General features: G+C 40.7%; 2 protein-coding genes across 2 annotated transcripts; one reads left to right on the forward strand and one right to left on the reverse strand.

Annotated features, from left to right (window-relative positions):
- On the forward strand, window positions 1–12,917 carry LOC113080277 (multidrug and toxin extrusion protein 1-like). Its single transcript, XM_026252482.1, has 17 exons — window positions 1–404; window positions 804–905; window positions 1,066–1,134; window positions 1,222–1,370; window positions 1,548–1,590; window positions 1,815–1,859; window positions 1,933–2,030; window positions 2,114–2,211; window positions 2,308–2,421; window positions 9,263–9,330; window positions 9,402–9,510; window positions 9,667–9,742; window positions 10,093–10,162; window positions 10,606–10,738; window positions 11,578–11,672; window positions 11,778–11,820; window positions 11,904–12,917. The coding sequence occupies exons 1-17, from the start codon at window positions 291–293 to the stop codon at window positions 12,116–12,118; spliced, it is 1,641 nt and encodes a 546-aa protein (XP_026108267.1). The 5' UTR covers window positions 1–290; the 3' UTR covers window positions 12,119–12,917.
- Window positions 12,918–13,068: 151 nt separating this feature from the next.
- Window positions 13,069–21,436, reverse strand: LOC113080274 (multidrug and toxin extrusion protein 1-like). The gene is made up of 17 exons (XM_026252480.1): window positions 21,169–21,436; window positions 20,527–20,628; window positions 20,343–20,411; window positions 19,697–19,845; window positions 19,540–19,582; window positions 19,377–19,421; window positions 19,189–19,286; window positions 19,018–19,115; window positions 17,298–17,411; window positions 17,018–17,085; window positions 16,834–16,942; window positions 16,655–16,730; window positions 16,396–16,465; window positions 15,391–15,523; window positions 15,207–15,301; window positions 15,024–15,104; window positions 13,069–14,628 (listed from the first exon to the last, which is right to left on the reverse strand). The coding sequence occupies exons 1-17, from the start codon at window positions 21,307–21,309 to the stop codon at window positions 14,338–14,340; spliced, it is 1,782 nt and encodes a 593-aa protein (XP_026108265.1). The 5' UTR covers window positions 21,310–21,436; the 3' UTR covers window positions 13,069–14,337.
- Between the last annotated feature and the right edge of the window lie 150 nt (window positions 21,437–21,586).

Consider the following 21,586-nt stretch of genomic DNA (forward strand, 5'->3'; position numbering starts at 1 on the left):
CTGAAACCACTAGTTTAAGAAACATATATTAATTATTAATATATGTGAGGATCGATCCTCTCGCCTTTCGCCATACAACAGTATCAACAGTCAGTATTAATATTTCACGATCGATCCACCCATTGGACGTCAGCTGGATTGGATTTGAACTGTGACTCATTTATTGTGACCACCATAAACTGTCGAATCAGAACTACAGAGATAAGAAAAGAACAGCTTTCTAAAGGCACGTGTTCCCGGTTCTGCATCAGTTATAGCTCTGTATCTGATATATCAAACCATTTGTCAGGATGAACGAACCAGAAAACACATCCAGATGTCAAGGGTGCTTGACATGTTTTCGTTTTTTACCTGTACACATTTCAAGAGAAATTGTAAACTTATGCTCACTAGCTCTGCCTGTGGTAAGTACAGTACGTCCTTGTTTTATTTTATGGTTTAATCGTTCAACTTAATGTTTAGAATTGTTCTACGAATATTTTTATTTTTAACCAGTATTTCATTTTGTACAGTCCATCAATTTAGCATCCATAAATGTGAAGTGTGTCTTTTTGAGCCCTGTTTAGTTATGTCAGAGGTGTCCCATCCATCAATCAATAGTTTAGTTCCCTAATATAGATCTGAAGCAGCTAAGCAAGATTGTCAAGATCATTAGAAACTTCCTGAAATCTTAAAAAAAAAAAAAAAATCTTTAGCCTATACAAAACAATATTTTGAGCTTTAACTGAGCCAGCATCACAGAAATGGCATGCTTTGCTATTCACTGACCATGTCACCCATGTCTCTGTTGTTTCTTCTCATAGTTTTTGTCCTATCTTTTCGACTATTTGATTATTTTTGTAAGCACTGTGTTCTGTGGGCACCTGGGAAAAGTAGAGCTTGATGGTGTGACTCTTGCCACAGCTGTGAGTTTTATATATCTACTGTATCTCCTCTTTATATATATATATATATATATATATATATATATATATATATATATATATATATATATATATATATATATATATATATATTTATTTATTTAAGCGATTAATGAGGGTTCATTGTGTTTTTCACCTACAGGTCATCAGTGTTATGGGTATTGGTATTGGTTATGGCTTGTCCGCAGCATGTGACACACTGATTTCTCAGGTATAAATTAATTTTCATGTACATTCAACACATACACAAATAGAACCTTTTAATTTTTAATTTTTAATGTTTTTCTGTCTTTTGCAGGCTTTTGGAGCTGGTAACTTGCATCTAGTTGGTCTTATAACTCAGAAAGCCATTTTAATTCTGCTGCTCGCATGTTTGCCATGCTGTGCATTTCTTATCAATACAGAGTCAATATTACTGCTTGTAGGGCAAAGCCCAGAGGTTGCCAGGTGAGCACTATTCAAGATTGTAATTAGAATATTGGCACATGCTGACTCTGAAATAAAAGGAGAATGCATGCAATAACATCCTTCAATAATAGCTTTATGGAACATATTCATGTGCTCAACAGGAAATAGTTATTAAAGAATCAAAAGGCTAAAACAATAACTGTTATTCTGTTTCAGAGTATCTCAGCTGTATGTGAACATATTTTTGCCTGGTCTTCCGGTATGTACTTCCATTATCTAGAAAAGTGATCCCCACTTCAATGTTATACACACTCTTATTTTGTCACGTCTCAAATCTACTAAACGCTTAAAAGAAAGGCTCTCCTTTTTGGTCTAATGGTTGTTATTTCGTAGATTTTGTGACTAAAATTAGATTTTTTTTCTTCATTTAAAGTGTTTAGGTGCTCTCAGTGTAGAAAAATAACACTGTTATGTTTGTCTCAGGCTGCTTTCGTGTTCATTATTGAAGCAAAATATCTACAGAATCAGGTATGAGAAAGACATTAAAACGTAATGCTCTGTGAAAGCATGAATGTGAAATTTATGAAATCTCTCATTACAGGGAATTATTTGGCCGCTGGTCATTACTGGCGTAGTGGCAAATCTCCTAAATGCTTTAATCAACTATATCTTCCTCTTTGTCCTGGACCTGGGTGTTCCGTGAGTTTCCATGATATTTGCTGTTAAACTAAAGTACAGAAAGTAACTCGGGAACTTACCCACCATGTGCAATTCATCTGCAGTGGATCAGCAGCTGCTAATACAATCTCACAGTACAGTTTGGCGATCATATTGTTTATCTACATCCGATGCATGGGCCTTCATAAGGATACTTGGCCTGGTAAGCTGGTGAGAAATCTGTTATTATACAGTAGGTCCTCTCTCCAAGCTGATCCAGTTGACAGATACATAAAAGCATTTGTTTATTGCTGTATAGGTTGGTCGATGGACTGTTTGCAGGAGTGGGACTCATTCATCCATCTGGCCATTCCAAGTATGCTCATGATGTGTGCAGAGTGGTGGACTTATGAGATTGGAGGACTGCTGTCAGGTTGGAGAATGCACACTTGTCAAACTGTTATACAACATTTTTAAGAATATGTCTAGTCATTTGTTTGGTATTATTCGAGTTGATATTGGAGTTGAATAGACCGCAACTTACAGGATGTGGAATTGGAATGACAGAAAGAAGTAAATACATTATCATTTTTTAGCAATTATGACTTTAATATGTTAATAAACTTTAATATTAATAAGTGTTCTTATATAAAGTATATGATAAACCTACTATAAAAATGACTTTTTAGAAATAAAATTCTTTTAAAATATGTAACTGTACGTCAGCTTCGATAGCCTTGTGGGCAGTGCGTCGACATACAGCACCGTTGTTCACTTCCTGTCAGTTCGGATCTGTCCTATCACAACAAAAAACTAAAATGCAAATAATAATTTTGGCTTTATTTTTATTTTCTTTGATTATTAGTATTTTAAAATGTTTCTGACTGCTTACAGTATGTGTATGATAACATAAAATAAGTTTTATTTTACATAATATGTGTGTGTACTGTATGTATTTATTATGTATATATAAATACACACACATACAATATATATTAAGAAAATATTTACATTTATACATTTATATATTCATATTCTTATATTTTATATTATATAAAAAATATACTTCATATATATGTCATGTCCACTGTCTGATCACCCCGTTCTCGTGTGTGTGTGTGTGTGTTTCTGTATATGTCTGCATTTCGTGCGCACATGGTGTTTTGTTTTGGTTTTGATCGCTCGTCTTGCACCTATCTTTGGCGTTCCTCCCTCCCCCTCATTATCACAGTTTCCGTTTCTAATGGTTTGACCTCGCTCACCTGAATTCAATGTCTGTTCATCTCTTGCTCTATTTATTCCCGTCTGTCGCGCCTATCGGTGCCAGATCGTTGTTCGGCAACAATCCCCGTGTATCCACTTTGTCTGATCCTGTCAAGCCGTGTTCTGTCGTGCCTCTGTTTGCTGCTATTGGTTTGTTTTGTTTTTCTTTTTCCCCCCTCCCTCATTTCCTAGACCGGGCACCGGCATTTCCCAGAAGAGTTTTTGCACGGTCGCTGGCTCGCTCGTGGCTTCCTTCCCTCTCCGCTATCATCGCGGCCGCGCCGTTGAGCGCCCCCTGCCGGGTGTTTTTGCAAGGACATTTGAAGTCTCTTTTTCTGTTGGACATTTTTCCTAATTTCCCGGCCTGTTTTTGTTCATTGGAGGAAGTTTTTTCTTTTGAGGTTTTTGAATAAATTGGTCCTGCACCGTAACCTGCATCTGTGTCCAGTTGTGTTCCTGACAGAACGATCTGGCCAAGATGGACACAGCAGGTACAGACTCTGTCAGAACCGCAGTCACCCAGCAGGGCGTTCTGTTGGGCCAACATGAAGCCAGACTCACGAATACCACAAGGGAGATGGAGTTCTTAGCCAACCAAGTGGCTGAGTTGACCAACCGGATCCAAGAACTGCAACGAGAGGCTCCTCAGGGTGGTGCAGTTCACCATCTTTCTCACCATCAGCCTGAGCCCCGATGCAATAACCCACCACCCTATGATGGGGACCCCAATTCCTGCCGGGCCTTCTTGTCCCAGTGTTCTGTGGTGTTTGCCTTGCAGCCACGCACATACGCACTTGAGATGTCCAAAGTGGCTTTTGTTTTGACTCTTCTGACCGGCAAGGCCAGAGACTGGGGAACCTCCGTCTGGGAGACCAAAGCTCCCTGTTGTGCTTCTTTTAAAGATTTCCGCCAGGAGATGGAGAGACTGTTCGACCGCTCTGCAAGAGGTCAGGAAGCGGCTGACCAGCTAGCACGGCTCCGTCAGGCGGGTCGCTCAGTGACGGACTATGCCATTCATTTTAAGACTCTTGCAGCGACCTGCGACTGGAATGAGGGGGCCTGTCGAGCTATGTTCCGTGCTGGGCTAGAGGATGACATCCAGGATGAGCTGGCCACTCAGGACCTGCCACGTGACTTTGACGATCTGGTTAACATGGCGTTGCGCATCGAGGGTCGCCTTCACCGCCGTCGTCAGCGCCTGGCAGTTCGTGCACCCTGGAGGACTGAGGAGTCGTCATCTGTCTCCCCCACAGAAACCACTGAGCCTGAGCCTATGCAGGTGGGGCGCCTTCGGCTCACTCCTCAACAAAAGCAGCAACGCCTCGCCCTAGGACTATGTCTGTATTGCGGCAAATCAGGTCACTTCGCAGTGGGCTGTCCACTAAAAGCCAAGGCTCACCAGTAAAGAGGGGGATCCTGGTGAGCGCTACCCCTTTATTACATCCCCCCTCCTCTCGCACTCTCCTGCCTGTCTCTATTCAGTTTGGTGGTGTCCTTAACTCCTGTACAGCACTGGTTGACTCGGGAGCTGAGGGCAACTTTATGGACCTCTCTCTAGCCACCCGTTGGGGAATTCCTTCCATTCCTCTTCCCAAACCTATTCCTGCCCGTTCATTGAATGGCACTTTAATAACCACTGTCTCATATGCCACTCCCCCTGTTAATCTTATAGTCTCGGGCAATCACCGGGAGGTGACCACGCTGTACCTTCTTGAATCCCCGAGTGCTCCCATAGTTCTGGGGCACCCGTGGTTGGTGCAACATGGCCCTCACGTGGATTGGTCCAACAACTCTGTCCTGTCTTGGAGTAAGTTTTGTCTTGCGTCTTGTCTGGGTGCTGCCTCTTTTCCTGTGTCTGTGTGTCCTGTCTTGCAGGTGGAGGCTGCTGATTTGAAGGGGGTCCCGGTGGAGTACCACGACCTGTGCCAGGTGTTTAGTAAGTCCCGGGCCACCTCCTTACCTCCACATCGCCCTTATGACTGTGCCATTGAGCTCCTCCCAGGCACTTCTCCGCCCAAGGGTCACTTGTTTTCCCTTTCAGGCCCTGAAAGAGAGGCCATGGACAAATATATTAATGAATCCCTCAAAGCCGGTCTCATCCGACCCTCTTCATCTCCTGCAGGTGCTGGGTTCTTCTTTGTCAAGAAGAAGGACGGCTCCTTGCGTCCTTGTATAGATTATCGAGGCCTGAATGACATCACTATTAAAAACAGGTACCCCTTGCCTCTAATGTCATCTGCCTTTGAGTTATTGCAGGGAGCCAAGGTCTTCACCAAGCTAGACCTTCGGAATGCCTATCACCTTATTCGCATACGTGAGGGGGATGAGTGGAAGACAGCTTTCAACACACCTACGGGACACTTTGAGTACCGGGTCCTACCATTCGGTCTGACCAATGCCCCAGCTGTCTTCCAGGCCCTGGTTAATGACGTGTTGAGAGACATGGTGAATCGCTTTGTCTTCGTGTATCTTGATGATATCTTGATATTCTCCCCATCTCTGCAGGTACACACTCAGCATGTTCGCCAGGTGTTACAACGGCTGCTGGAGAACCAGCTCTATGTTAAGGCGGAGAAGTGCGTCTTCCATGCCCAGTCGGTTCCGTTCCTGGGGTTCGTTGTTTCTGCGGGGGAGATCAAAGCCGACCCCTGTAAGGTAAGGGCCGTTGCCGAGTGGCCAGCTCCTGACTCTCGTAAAGCTCTGCAGCGGTTCCTGGGGTTTGCCAACTTCTATCGGCGGTTCATCCGGAACTTTGGTCAGATTGCTGCACCTTTAACGGCACTCACCTCTCCCAAGGTACCGTTCAAGTGGAATACTGGGGCACAGGAGGCCTTTGATAGATTAAAGTCCCGTTTTATCTCTGCTCCTGTCTTGTCTATTCCAGACCCTGAACGGCAATTCATTGTTGAGGTGGATGCCTCCGATGTCGGAGTGGGCGCGGTCCTATCTCAGCGGTCGCACGAGGATGGAAAGGTGCATCCCTGCGCCTTCTTCTCCCACCGCCTGAGTCCCCCAGAACGGAATTACGACATAGGTAATCGGGAGTTGTTGGCGGTCAGGCTGGCTTTGGGGGAGTGGCGTCACTGGTTGGAGGGCGCGGCTCAGCCCTTCCTGGTCTGGACGGATCACAAGAACCTCGAGTATGTCCGTTCGGCCAGGAGGCTGACCTCTCGACAGGCTCGCTGGGCCCTCTTCTTTGGCCGGTTCAATTTCTCACTGTCTTACAGGCCCGGGTCAAAGAATGTTAAGCCCGATGCTCTTTCTCGTCTCTTCGAGGCTCCTGGGGGAGGGGAGTCAGCAGACACTATCTTGCCCAAAGGGGTGGTGGTGGCATCCCTCTCTTGGGACATCGAGAGACGAGTAGAGGAGGCCCTACTTAAGGGGCCTGTGCCGAAGGGGTGCCCAGCGGGTAATCTGTTTGTTCCCACCAAGTTGCGCTCTGAAGTCATCCAGTGGGGTCACTCATCCAGGCTAGTCTGTCATCCAGGAGTCCGGAGATCGCTGGCTGCCATCCGTCAGCGACTCTGGTGGCCATCCATGGCCAAGGATGTCAGGCAGTTCGTGGCTGCCTGCTCGGTGTGCGCTCAGAACAAGACTTCCAACGCGCCTCCCGTTGGTCTGCTCCACCCATTGCCCATCCCTTCCCGCCCCTGGTCACATTTGGCCCTTGATTTTGTCACTGGCCTTCCGGAATCCAAGGGTAACACCGTCATTCTTACGGTGGTGGACCGTTTCTCTAAGGCGGCCCATTTCATTCCCCTTCCCAAGCTCCCCTCAGCCAAAGAGACTGCTCAGGTGATGGTTGATCATGTATTCCGGATTCATGGTCTTCCGGTCAACGTGGTCTCTGATAGGGGTCCCCAGTTTGTCTCTCGGTTTTGGAGGGAATTCTGTCGGCAGATCGGGGCCTCTACGAGTCTGTCTTCAGGATTCCATCCCCAGACCAACGGGCAGTCCGAGCGGGCAAACCAGGATTTGGAACGTTCTCTTCGCTGCCTGGCATCCCACAATCCCGGCTCCTGGTGTCAACAGCTGTCCTGGGTAGAATACGCCCATAACTCCCTTCCTGTTTCTGCCACAGGTATGTCCCCATTCCAGTGTTCTGTCGGTTATCAACCTCCCTTGTTTCCCACACAGGAACCCGAGGCTGCGGTCCCGTCTGCTTTGGCCTTTGTCCGACGGTGTCGCCGCACCTGGAAGAGGGCCAAGGCGGCCTTGGCCCAGGCTAATAGGCGGACTAAAGCAGCGGCCGACCGTCACCGAACTCCTGCTCCCCGCTATGTGTGTGGTCAAAGGGTATGGCTCTCTACCAAGGACCTGCCTCTCAGGGTAGCCTCACGCAAGTTGGCACCCAGGTTCATTGGCCCATACCGGATCACGAAGGTCCTGAGTCCGGCGGCGGTGCAGCTCAAGCTCCCTACCAGGCTTGGTCGGGTGCACCCTGTTTTCAATGTTTCCAGGGTTAAACCTGTGTTCTATTCCCCTCTTGTTCCATCTGCCCCAACCCCCCCTCCCCCCCGTCTAGTGGATGGCTCCCCGGTCTATACGGTGCGGAGGTTGCTAGATGTCCGACGTAGGGGTCGGGGCTTTCAATATCTTGTGGACTGGGAGGGCTATGGCCCAGAGGAGAGGAGCTGGGTTCCGGCCCGGGACATCTTGGATCGGACACTTGTCGAGGACTTCTACCGGCGACGAGGTGAGCCCCTTCCTGCGGCGCCTGGTGGCGTCCGTCGGAGGGGGGGTACTGTCATGTCCACTGTCTGATCACCCCGTTCTCGTGTGTGTGTGTGTGTTTCTGTATATGTCTGCATTTCGTGCGCACATGGTGTTTTGTTTTGGTTTTGATCGCTCGTCTTGCACCTATCTTTGGCGTTCCTCCCTCCCCCTCATTATCACAGTTTCCGTTTCTAATGGTTTGACCTCGCTCACCTGAATTCAATGTCTGTTCATCTCTTGCTCTATTTATTCCCGTCTGTCGCGCCTATCGGTGCCAGATCGTTGTTCGGCAACAATCCCCGTGTATCCACTTTGTCTGATCCTGTCAAGCCGTGTTCTGTCGTGCCTCTGTTTGCTGCTATTGGTTTGTTTTGTTTTTCTTTTTCCCCCCTCCCTCATTTCCTAGACCGGGCACCGGCATTTCCCAGAAGAGTTTTTGCACGGTCGCTGGCTCGCTCGTGGCTTCCTTCCCTCTCCGCTATCATCGCGGCCGCGCCGTTGAGCGCCCCCTGCCGGGTGTTTTTGCAAGGACATTTGAAGTCTCTTTTTCTGTTGGACATTTTTCCTAATTTCCCGGCCTGTTTTTGTTCATTGGAGGAAGTTTTTTCTTTTGAGGTTTTTGAATAAATTGGTCCTGCACCGTAACCTGCATCTGTGTCCAGTTGTGTTCCTGACAATATAAACGTATAATATTTTTCTAAAATATATAAATGCATGTGTTTGCATTTGTATATACGTAATAAATACACACAGTATACACAGATGTATTATGTAAACAAAAACTTGTATTTTGGATGTGATTAATCGCAATTAATCATTTGACAGCAACTACATAAAATTGATATAACAAGATGTATTTTTAAAACTACTCTTACAGTAAACTAATTTATGAATGAATGTGATCTAAATTTATCAAAAAAGGAATCACTCCAAAGAGCTTGAAATGATATGTGACACCCTAATTGAAGACTTGTTAACTACAATTCGTTAGTAAACTTGTGTGTGTGTTTTTTTTTATTGTAAAGTCATATGAATAAAGGCTTTTTACATTTTTACTATAATTTCTAGTGCTTTGAAGTGTATTGTTTTTTTTTTTTTATTTAGAAATCCCACATCCAGAAAGCACTGATTTATGGACATTATACTGCAGCAGCATTTTTTGCATATTTGTGGATGTATGAGTTAAATTTAATTCTACTTTTTGAATTCTGCATCCATTTTAATTCAGATTTGACTCAAAATGAACCCTGTTCCTAATCTTTTATTATTATTTTTTATTATTTTTTTTGTGTTAGGTCTGATAAGTGAGGTGGAACTCGGAGCACAGTCAGTTGTGTATGGACTAGCGAATATTGCATATATGGTATATATTTATTAGTGTGAAAGTGTTTTATTTCAAGGTGCATGAACACTTAGTCAGTGGCTTGTGTTCAGTTCCCTATAGGGTTCAGTGTAGCTGGCAATGTGAGGGTGGGCAATGCCATGGGAGCAGGAGATGTTGCCCAAGCCAAGCTCTCTGCCAAACTCTCTATGATTTGTGCAGGTAATACTAAGAAAGAACAAAGATTTTAGATTCCACTTACACAAATCATTACTTTATGCCTGTATACATCACTAGCTAGTACTGTAAATTATTTTTATACCAGGCTAATATTCTAATGATTGATGTGGAAAATATTTGATTGCATTTTATTTTCAGTCTCTATTGCAGTGGTTTTGGCAACTGTCGTTGGTTCCTCAAGGAATGTAATTGGTTATATCTTCACAAATGACAAGTGAGTGTTCTTCCATATTTAAAAACATTTGCATAATTATTTCTCCTAACATCACTAGTACTAAAGCGGCAATTCTAGAATGAACTCTGCTCATGTAATACTTTAAATATGAACTTAATGTATTTAATGCATTTCAAAATCTTTAGTTTAACATTAGTACCGATGCAAACATTATATTTGCATCTATAATTAACCTAATATTAACCTGCTTTGAAAAAGAAATAAAATAATTTAAAGCCACAAAATTCAAAGCCTCAAAGTAATAAAATATGTCAAACTGATACTTTTGAAAACAGCATTTTGCGAAAAACAAGACTAATATTGAGGCAAATGTTTTCTTCCTCTCACAGAGACATCACAATGAGGGTTGCCACGGTAATGGTTTTATTCGCTCCTTTCCATCTTCTTGACGCCACAGCGGTAAGTCATTAGCAGAGTAGTGTTAGAGCACTCACAGCCCTCATTAGTGTTAATAACAAAACTGACAACACAAACACACTGATCAGAAAAGTTGAGTTCAAACCTTTATTATACTGAACGTTATTCCTTATACTCAAACACATCTGAAACTTATGGAAGCCCATTTCCGCCACTAAATAAGAAATAAAACAAGGTCATTGCAACTTATTTTTTTCTCAGAATTGTGTGATACAAATTCTCAATTCTGACTTTTTTTCTCGGAATTGGGAGATATGAACTCACATTTCTGAGCATAAAAGAAAGTCAGAATTGCGAGATATAAAGTCACAGTTACCTTCTTATTTTTTTTTATTTAGTGGCGGAAACGGGCTTCCATAGAGACACTGCATATGGTCATCCAGGAAGAAAATATTAATGACTATTTCTTCCTTCAAACCAACCAGGCAGCAAGTGGCAGTATAGTGAAAGCTCTGGGCAAGCAGAAGATTGGGGCAGTCTGCAACCTTGTTGGATATTATGCTGTTGGCTTTCCTATTGGAATATCCCTGATGTTTGCTGCGAAATGGGGAATTTTTGGTGAGGCATATATATATATAATAAATGAAAATAAATATATATTTTCTATCAGTTAAATATTGTATTATCAGTTAAATATTGTTTAGGTTTTTTTTACTGTTAAATATAATGTATCTTTATTAGTAGTATGCTTATATATTATAGGTAATTAATGAATTCAGAACTTTTTATCTTAATACTAATAAATTGTGTTTATAATAAAAATAATATGTATTTAATATTTATAATTTATATTAAATGTACATTAGAAATAGAATTTAAAATATGTTTATATGATTTCATATATTTATTAATATTACATGTAAAAGAAAAACACTAATAATAGTACATTATATTTGACAATATTTCTAATTTAAATTACATTACAAATACAGATCAAAAATAGCATTTGATATATTTTATAATGACATTTATTATTATTTATTATATATGTATTTTGTTCATGTTTCACTCTGTCTTGCATTCTATGTACCGTATTTTTCGGACTATAAGTCGCACCTGAGTATAAGTCGCATCAGTCCAAAAATACATCATGATGAGGAAAAAACATAAGTCGCACTGGACTATAAGTCGCATTTATTTAGAACCAAGAGAAAACATTACCATCTTCAGCCACGAGAGGGCGCTCTATGCCGATCTGTGTAGACTACAGGAGCACTGAGCAGCATAGAGCGCCCTCTCGCGGCTGTAGACGGTAATGTTTTCTCTTGGTTCATGTCAAATTAATTTTGATAAATAAGTCGCACCTGACTATAAGTCGCAGGACCAGCCAAACTATGAAAAAAAGTGCGATTTAGAGTCTGGAAAATACGGTAATCCATTCCTCTAATCTTCTCAAGGTCTGTGGACTGGTCTGTTCATTTCCGTCTTTCTTCAGTCAGTGTTCCTCATCGCCCTTCTTCTCAAACTTAACTGGAAGAAAGCCTCTGAAGAGGTGAGGAATATAGGATTTCCTTCCATTAAAAGTAGATTTAGTCCTTTTACAGTGCACTTAAGTGAAACTTTTGACTGATCTACTGATGAACTCTTCACGTCCCAGGCACAGATCAGGGCTGGTGTACTGACGAGAGGGGCGGATGATGGTAATATGTTAGTTGTGACTAACAACTCAAGAAGTCTCATTTTATTTAATGAGGCGTGCTAATAAGGGTCATTTTCTTGACAGGTGCGCATGAGGATGGCGGATATATTGAAGGCTGTGATGCGAATAATACCACAGACATGGATGGGGTAGTAATTGAGGAGACTGAAACACTAGTTGCTACAGTGAGGGTGCAGCTGCCATTGAGTGTGTTAGTGCTGCGCCGCGGTCTGGCTCTGGCAACTATGCTTGCGCTCCTAGCTGCTGGACTCTCCGTTAGGTTCTTTCTAAAGAGATGATGTTATAACAGCTGAAGGATTGGTACTGGGGAAATGTTAAAGCAGATAAAGAGTCCAGCTATTGCGTGTCTGGGTGCTACCCAAAAGCAACCAGTGTGTTTTGTACTGTATCTACAGGACAGAAGAGGCATGTCAGGCACAAAGCAGAGCAACTTTCTGGGATGTCAGTCATTGTCCAGGCATTAAATATCCACTCACTGTTTTGTTTACATGACATTGGCCATGTCATTTTGTACTTACTCCTTTTGTATTTATTTATTTATTAATATGTTGTTTACTCAAACAAAAACGACTTGTACAATCCAGAGTCCTGCAATAAATCCAGCATATAAGGCTATGCTCTCAGTCCCACATGCTCTCACGTCTTTATCATCTCATGAATTTATATTAAGCTAACGTTTTGCCACAAACACAAATGACAAACATTTCAGGAACCTTTTTAAGTGAATGCTATTTCATGGGCTGAAAGTTGAAATGCAGTAAAATCTACTTTTTGCATGCTGGTGCAAAAAAGTAGATAGAGAAAGCCACCGTGAAATTAAAATTCAGTATCCTTATTAATAAAATAATGCAGTTTTTATTATAAATGATTTGTTATGCATATAATTCATGTGTACTCATAAAATTAATTTAAACATAAAACCAGTCATTAAGATCTCAGCCTCAGCAAACAATAATGATCCAATCAGTTCCCAGTGGAGAAAATCAAGTCCCACCCAACATTTTTTTTTTCTTTTGGTTCAAAAACATTAAACTCAGACATATGTTGCAATATGGAAGAAAACATTAGTTTCGTGTAGACTGAGAATGTGCCACATTGCAATTCTGATTTCACACTGGACCAACATGCAAGGATATAGTGTGTGTTTTATATCTTCTATCTTTATATACCTGGCTTTGAATATAGCTGATATAGAAAAATATTCCCAGACACTCTATGTAATGGAAAATTATTTATTGACCCAGGGATTTCATTTGTGATAAGCTGCTCTAAGTCAGCTATGTGCAATCTTTTGCAGCTATTTGAAAGTATGAATTAAATGTAACTTTTTACAATAATAATATCTAACTGCTGAGCACAGGGCATGTGTGTTTTTTATATGTCTTGTTCAATTTAAATGATGTCACTGACTTTACCAGTTCAAATGAAACAACCCCTCTAATATTACTCTTTGCTCCCAGCAGCTGAACTAGCTGAACCTTCCACACCTGACACTTATCTGAAAACAGCCCAGAGTCACAATCACGTCAGACTGTTTAACCAGGAGAAATCACATGATTAGTTAATCTTAATGGCCTATAGGTGGATTGAACATTTACATACAGTATAACAAGCTAGCAACAAAAAATGTGACAGCAGAGCCGTGGAGAGGCATATCGACATGTGAATATATATTAGTAGGCTTAGGATGGAGCGTTAGTATTTCAGACGGACAAAATATGATTGGAAAAAGGATGATCTAAATATGAAGTTGAATTTCGTTTAACTTAAACACTGTGTTTTTAGAATGCTATGTTGAAACATGCCCATCTATTGCATTTTTTACACAGAAAACAACTGTAAAAAGCAGCACAGTGGATTTCATAAGTGTATTCTGAGTGAACAGCCCCTTGTTTCTTTCACAGGACCTTGCACATGATATGTAATTCCAAAAGTGTGGTGCTTAAATTAAGCGAAGTTCAACTTTTAAAAAGCATGTCTCTAGACCATGCTATTTTTTGTTTTTTATTCGACTAGCCTACAACTCACACTTTTAAACACAAAAACATGTTCCGTTTGAACAGCCCCTTAATATAGGCAGGCAGGATTCCTTAGGAAGGTCCCGCATGCAATTGACAACATTTGCTTCGAGATTCCATTATATTTCTCAATATATGACAGGGGCTTTGAAGAATGTCTTCTTTTTGGCAGCATTTCTCCAGCTGCCTGACTAGAAATGTCAACGGAAGAGATTATATGACTGTGTTACTGGGGAACAGACCTTTTCCTGCTAAGCTGCTCGATTTTCTTACTACATGGCCTAATGCTGTGGACAAAGCAAGTGCACACAGAATAAAATATAAACATGTCTAGGTCACAATATACAGCCTGAGATCAATTTGAAGATGCTTCTACTTTTCTAATTCAATACAATTTCTTCATTACCTCTCATGTTCACAGCATAGAGATATTCACGGTGAATCTATCTGAGGTCCAGGTTTCAAACGATACTCACAGACTAGATGGGAGTGACTGTGGTCAAGTTTGAGTCCAAAGTAAAATTTGCACCTGCACCATAAGACACCTCAGGTAAAGGCACAGTGAGATGGACAGCTATCCCAGCAGCTAGGATGAGAAGAGCAGCGAGGGTGGTCAGACCCCTCCTGAGGATCAGCTGAGAGGTAGAGAGCAGAACTGAGGGCTTTTCCTCCACTTGAGTCACGTCTGGCCCATCGTGCACCAAAGTATGGTTGAGCCCCTCATCCTGGTCTTGAGAGCTCACAACCACGTATCCATTCCCATTCTGAAACTAGAAGCATTTTTTCTGTCAACACAATATAAATGAGGTACAATTATGTTTTGACCCCAACTTTCGTTATATGGACACAACTGTTGAAAATTCTTCATAAAGTCTTAATCTCTTCTGTAAAATGCTAATAAACTTATAGATAGTTATCATAGGAACAACATGAGGAGAAGCAAATAATTTTTTTTTATTTTTGGTGAACCATCCCTTTAAAAGTTGTATGTATGAATCTACAAATCAGCAGAGATCATTGAATGCATTAATTTCTTAGCATGTTGTAATTATTATTATTGTTTTATTTTATTTTATTGTTTAATGCATTAAACTTCTAGTTCTTGTTGATTATTTAAAATAAAACAACAAAGACAGAAAAAAAATAGCTCTGCATTGAGCACCACCTGGTAGAAGCTGTCGCGATTGTTCGGAGTCATTGCTCTATTTGCCGCTCCATTTGAACTCTTTCCTGTACGCTCAATTGCCTTTAAAAGAGAAAGAAGCTCTTTTAGTCATCAACTCAGCACATGATCTTGAGGAGTATAATTAGAAGAAAGGTGCCGTTTTAATAGACCTGATATACCTACCTCTTCTGTCATTTTCTTCCAGTTTAATTTAAAAATAGCCACAGTGAAAAAAATTGCTAGCAAACATACTGCAATGAGGAGGCCCAGCCAAAAGCCTGAATAAATAATTGTAGATATTAAAAGGTTCACTCTAATCAAACACCAGTAATTGTGACAAGAGTCATTATGACACATTTAGACGAACCAGCAACTTGTAATTTAGCGGTGAACATCAGAACAATGCTTGATGGGAGTCCAATGCAGTAGTAGCCAAAGAGGTTAGCAATAGCGGCTATCTTCTGCTGCCCTGTGCCAAGAAGAATGCCCATGCCAACACACTGAAAGAAAAAAACTGTAGGACAGGAACTTGTAATGTACACAAACACACATGTACAAACTAACGAAGATGATATATTATATAATATAAACTTAATTTCTGCCAATATTGTCTGCTTGACTGTTTGAGGAGAACTGAACTGAGCTGGATGATGACATCGCTGAATCAACAATGAACTGACTTTAACTTTGTTAAATATTGTCCTTCTGCGTTATCAACACACAATTTTCCTGTTTAACACTGTAAAGCTGCTTTGGAACAATCTATATTGTAAAAACAGTACCATATTATAAATAAAGGTTATAATATGACTATAATAAAAAGACTTGAATATTCATTTTAATACAGTAATAGCACACAGGCACATATACATACTTACATTTAATTTCAGTTATTTCAGTCTTTTTTTGTTTTGTTTTTCAGCTTGAAATAACTAAGTACTAATGAATAGAAATTTATAAAAATATACAGCCATTAAAAATACATGACAAAACAAAAAATTACTAAAACGATTTAAGTAAACTAAAAATGAACAAAAACAGGATTTCTTTTATTGAAAATATAATTAAAATACATATAAAATAACTAAAATAAAATTGTATTTATACATTTAAAAAACTAAATATGAAATAATTAAAAATATAAAATCTAACTTAAAATTTTAAAACTGCAACCAAGGCATTATAAGTTGGGCTTTTTTAGTTCAATTCATGATAAAAGTTGTAACTTTTAACTAAAAAGAAGGATTTTTATTCCTACACTCCTATACTTCTGCATTCATTCTCCCATTCATTTCAATACACTTCAATACAGGTGGTCCATTCTCCTCCCTTTATATACTGTCACTGGTAAAAATTCAGTTAAAGAACTCACCAGTATTCCATTAAAGAACTGAAGAGGGCAGTAGATGTTCAGTAGGTGAGACACAAGCTCCGCTATAGCCCTAAATATGACAAACATCACAAAACCAGCTGAAAACTGAAACGCAGCTGTTGTTGACATTGTTTCTATTTAATCTCAATTTTTAATTTGAAGAATGGAGTGTTTACAGATTTGTTAATGTGTACATATGCCAACAAAAATTTAGTTTTTTTTTTTTTTGGTGCTTGAAATAATGAGATAAGTGGCTTACTCATCGGAAGTGAATATGTAGCCAATGACTGTTTTTGTCGAGCCCAGAACAAAACCTTGAAAGATTGCTAAAACAGCTTAGGAACAAAATGAATGTGTTTACATGACATCAACCGGTGCTGCATATAACTGTCTAAGTGTTATGACAGGCTTGCGAAAGATTGATATCAAATGTTTTACCTGCACTGATGAGAGACACCTTGCTGGTGAGAATGGCAGCAGCTGTTTCCCCAGCACCAAGCGCGTTTCCCACACGAATACATGCTGCACCTTGCATTCCTAATGGGATCTGGCATATAAGAAAGGGGGTGAACAAAAACAGCACCGTCATGAAAAGGAAAAGGCAAAGATCATCCAAACACACCATGTAGTTGATGTACGCCAGCATGATAACCACGTGTTGAGCAGCCAGGTCCACCTCACTCAGCATTCCTGATGGGAAGAGGAGAGTTATTCATGAAGGAACGAGTCAATGAAAAAAAAAACTAAAGTAAAACTAGTTAAGTATACAAACATAAACATATTCATTGTCTGTTCTGTGAATATGCCAGTTATTTTATCACTATTGATATACTATATTTTACATTTGTTTTAATTTTTTTATTTTTATGGTTTTAGTTCACTATTATAACCATGCAATGTACCTGCCAAGAAGCCTCCAACTTCATAGATCCACCATTCAAAACAGGTCATCAGTGTGCTGGGAATGGCCAGCTTCATGTAGGACCCCCAATCCTGCCATGCTTCTAAAGACCACCCTTTCAGAGGAAAAGGAAAACAGTAAGAAAGTAATAAGTAAATGTAGCGCCAGTATACTAACCTTTCAGCTATACGAAAGGTTATGTTCTTTAAATTGTGCAGGTTGTCCAGTAACAAGCTCAACAAGCTGAACAGACAAACACGCTCTTCAAAACCTTCCTATGAGAGATTCATTTTAGTGTGAAGCCTTAGTTTGATTCAGTTTATTGTCTCGGAAAGTCTTATTCAATTTAGTTAATAGCCTCGTATTTTCTCTGCCATGTGCAGAAGATTATATATACGCAATAATTACTCCAGTGTCGACTCCTAGTAGATGGCCATGAAAAGTCTAATTCAATTTAGTGAATTGAATAATTCCAAACGATGTCATATGCTTAAATCCGAATACTGTAGGAAAATGGTTCAGCCTTAAAGGGGGGGTGAAATGCTATTTCTTTCATACTGAGTTTTTTACACTGTTAAAGAGTTGGATTCCCATGCTAAACATGGACAAAGTTTCAAAAATTAAGTTGTATGTTTGAAGGAGTATTTATGTTCCCAAAATACTACTTCCGGTTTGTCACAAGTTTCGGAAAGTTTTTTTCGAGTATGGCTCTGTGTGACGTTAGATGGAGCGGAAATTCCTTATATGGCTCCTGAGGGCGCGTGTGCCGGAAGAGCGCGCGCTCCCGTACAGCGAGGCTGAGCAGCACAGACATTTCACTGATCACTCAGAGCGATTCACTGATCAGAGCGAGAGCGTCGCGAAAAGTCACAAAAGAAGTGTGTTTTTGGTTGCCAGGGCAAGACAACCCTGCACAGATTACCAAAAGAGAAACAGCATTAAGGGACCAGTGGACGGAGTTTATTTTTACAGAGCATCAACAGAGTTGTGCAAGTGTTTTTGTTTGTTCCCTGCATTTCGAAGATGCTTGTTTTACAAACAAGGCCCAGTTTGACGACGGACGTATCTTTTATTTCTTAAGGATGATGCAATCCCAACGAAAAAGGGTCACGATTGTGTGTTGGAACCGCAGGCGGTGAGTAAAACTGCTTAAAATATCTCTGCCTCCTTGTTAGTGCGTCCCCTCCCATGCCAGAGACGCGGGTTCGAGCCCCGCTCGGAGCGAGTCGTTGCTGCTGCTGCTCTCGTTCAGTTTCAGCCTCGGGATCTGATTCTGGATCATAAATAAACAGCTGAATCTGATTGTAAGCCATGGTTTGTTTTGGATGATGGTTTTTCCCTCACGGCAATGTCACAGTTTCCACATGCTCCCAACACAAAAGTCTACTGGCGCTCGTGATTCTTTAGCTCCGCCCACACGTCACGCCTCCAGCGGCTCGTGTTTTTCCGGGAAAAATCGGTACAGACTATCTTTCTCTTACGAATATAATAAAACTAAAGACTTTTTGGATGCAGTACTACTCTATAGGTACTCAAGATTAACATGATATTGTGTGAAAACGAGCATTTCACCCCCCCTTTAAACTGCATTCAAAGCGTTATTTTGTTCCAGAACAAGACTAAAGTAACAAAAAGTAGCTTGACTAGGTAGTTTAAAATTAGGCAATCAAGTACAGTAGCTTTGCAAACCACAGTTTCAAGGTAACATCCACAAAACTCACCTCCCCAAGTGTTTTCATGGAGCCTCTGCCAGCGGATGAACCAAAACAGGGCAAAACAGTTAAAAACCTGAGCAAAGCTGTTTGCAGCAGCAGACCCACTAAAAGTTAACAGAACGATATGTAAATACTGAAGATCAAAGACATAATAATATGGAAAACGTTCATACTCACTAGACTCCAAAATCCCACCAGTACAGCAGAAAGTAGTTCACTATCACATTAGCAACATTGGCAACTGCAGATGCATACATCTGAGGCTTGATCACTCCCTACAGAGGGTTCATGAGCATGACACCATCAACATACAACTGAATCCGGTTATTAAGTTGTTAGTTTCCTTAAAAAATCATTTCATGTACCTGGTTCTGAAGATATGACAGTTGCAGCTGATACAGAAACATGGCCTGTGACATAGACATGGGACAGAATGAGGATGAACAGCAATGTATACAAATAATTATTTGATATGAGTTCATGTGTGCCTGGAAATGCAATCCATAATTATCCATTAGTGGACCTTACCGGAATTGCTGGCACATATGCAACCACATACAGCTGTGCAATCCTGAGAGAGAGAAAGTGTCCATCTCTATAGTGTACTCTAGTGCATCTATGATCAGTTTAAGCATTCAACAGTCAAAATCAATTCAAGTATGTTCAGAAAGGGTGTGCCGGTCACCTGGCCACCTCGGGGTCCTGCCCCAGATAGAGAAGGAGAGGCTGGGTGTTCACAAGCAAAGCCCAGCATGGCAAACTGAAGAGCGTCAGAATTAGGATGCCTCTCTGCAGGATGACGCCTACACGGAGAAGGTTCTTACTCCCGAATGTCTGAGGGGAAGATGAAAGACGGTCGTAAGCTATGCGTTATTTTAGCATTCACTGTCAGAAAGCAAGGTACAAAACTTCCACTGGGACAATACCTTTTTTAAAAGGTATGCAAGACATCATACAATATGCTTGAATATAACAATTGAGAATAATTTGCATTCTAATGTGTTTGAAGTATTTTAACATTAACAAGACAAGTTATCTATTAAGGCTAGAAGCAAGCACTTAATAAAACAAATAGATAAAAATGTTCACAACTATTCATGGAGTTTTTGTCCACTGAAAGGTTTCGGAAAGACATTTTGTCAGCTGAACAGCCGGTATGTTGTTAAACAACAATACAAGCCATTAAACATGTTTAATCCCTCAGTATAATTTTCATTACTGTCAAATCATTGTGTGATTCATGGCAGTCCTTTCATTCCTTTTTTTCATTTCAGGCTTTTGGTTTATTATTTTACTAAGCAGTTGGAGTGATATTTGTGTATGAAACACACCTGTGATACCAAAGTGTCGCATGCCAAAGCAAGTCCCAACCCCGTCGCTGCAGCCGTTACATTTATTGTCTGAAAAACAAATCGAACACATTTTGCTTAATGCTCTATAACTACATTGGACATCTTAATAATGTTGTCCATGACACATATTGGCCAGCAGAAATTTTGAATCGAACAGACTCACAGCTGAGGCCATGGCATAACCCGCCAGCACAGTGTTCCCCAGGCGGCCACAAAACATCGTCACCACAAAGAAAAGGAGAAAATTCAGGAACCGGCACACAAGCTAAGAATACAAACAAAGAAGGATTTAGCACAAGGTGAAGAAGAAAGTTCTGGACTCACATGGATAATGGCTGTGAAAATACCCCCCCCCCCCAAAAAAAAGATCAAATAAATAAATAAATAAATAAATATAAATAAAATAAAGCACATCTGTGAAGTGAAATAAAACCAATTTCTTCAACTGATCTTCTTTTGGAAATATCCATGACATTCATTTTATTCATGATAGGCATCTTTCTTTATACAGTATTTATTTTATGCCAGACACAAGACATATACATTATTATGGATGCATTTAACAATCAAGAATCAACTCATCCAGGATTAATTTATATTCAAATGGACATGCATGAAGATATGATACAAATATAATATAATACAGTCATATGCAAATAATACAAACTGTACCCAAAACAGATCATGGTCTATTCAGTAATGGATCATTTTTGTATAAGCGGCTGCATTTCTCTGCCAGCTCTCTACTATACATACAAAACAAGCATAGCACATCATCATGATGTGTATGTGACAGACTCCTCACCAGGGGTCCAGTCATGCGCAGGATGTGGTATAGCTCTTCTCTAAACACCAGAGGGATGCAACGCCTCACAAAACCACAGCAAAACAGCTTGGCACTGGGCTCCACTGACATGGCATCAGTTCTGGGACTCGAGACGTCCATGATCTTCTCAGTAGTGATCCTTGAAGACGCTGTAAGAGGCCTGGCTTTGCTTCAGAGACTGTAAGGGACCCTTCTACTGCTGTTCTTTCTTCAGGTCTGCATTCAGCACCTTTGAGGGCTTACTGATTAACTGAGGTGAAGACAACGAGAAGCTTTGATTTAATCCACAGGATGGGAGGAGGATGTTTGCAATCCTGACAATAGATTTTTTTCACAAGATCAATCAGTTATTTTTGAAATCTTATTACAAGATGATTAACCTGTTAAATGTCACCCC

Source organism: Carassius auratus, unplaced genomic scaffold (genome assembly GCF_003368295.1).
Source record: "Carassius auratus strain Wakin unplaced genomic scaffold, ASM336829v1 scaf_tig00030642, whole genome shotgun sequence".
NCBI lineage: Eukaryota > Metazoa > Chordata > Actinopteri > Cypriniformes > Cyprinidae > Carassius > Carassius auratus.

Coding starts and splice junctions, on each gene's coding strand:
- LOC113080274 (XM_026252480.1), bottom strand. CDS start 21,309: ATGGACGTCTCGAGTCCCAGAACTGATGCCATGTCAGTGGAGCCCAGT. Junction 19,583..19,696: donor CAGGACCCCGAGGTGGCCAG/GTGACCGGCACA, acceptor TCTCTCTCTCAG/GATTGCACAGCTGTATGTGG. Junction 14,629..15,023: donor ATCGCGACAGCTTCTACCAG/GTGGTGCTCAAT, acceptor AAATGCTTCTAG/TTTCAGAATGGGAATGGATA.
- LOC113080277 (XM_026252482.1), top strand. CDS start 291: ATGAACGAACCAGAAAACACATCCAGATGTCAAGGGTGCTTGACATGT. Junction 2,031..2,113: donor GTCCTGGACCTGGGTGTTCC/GTGAGTTTCCAT, acceptor ATTCATCTGCAG/TGGATCAGCAGCTGCTAATA. Junction 9,331..9,401: donor TAGCGAATATTGCATATATG/GTATATATTTAT, acceptor GCTTGTGTTCAG/TTCCCTATAGGGTTCAGTGT.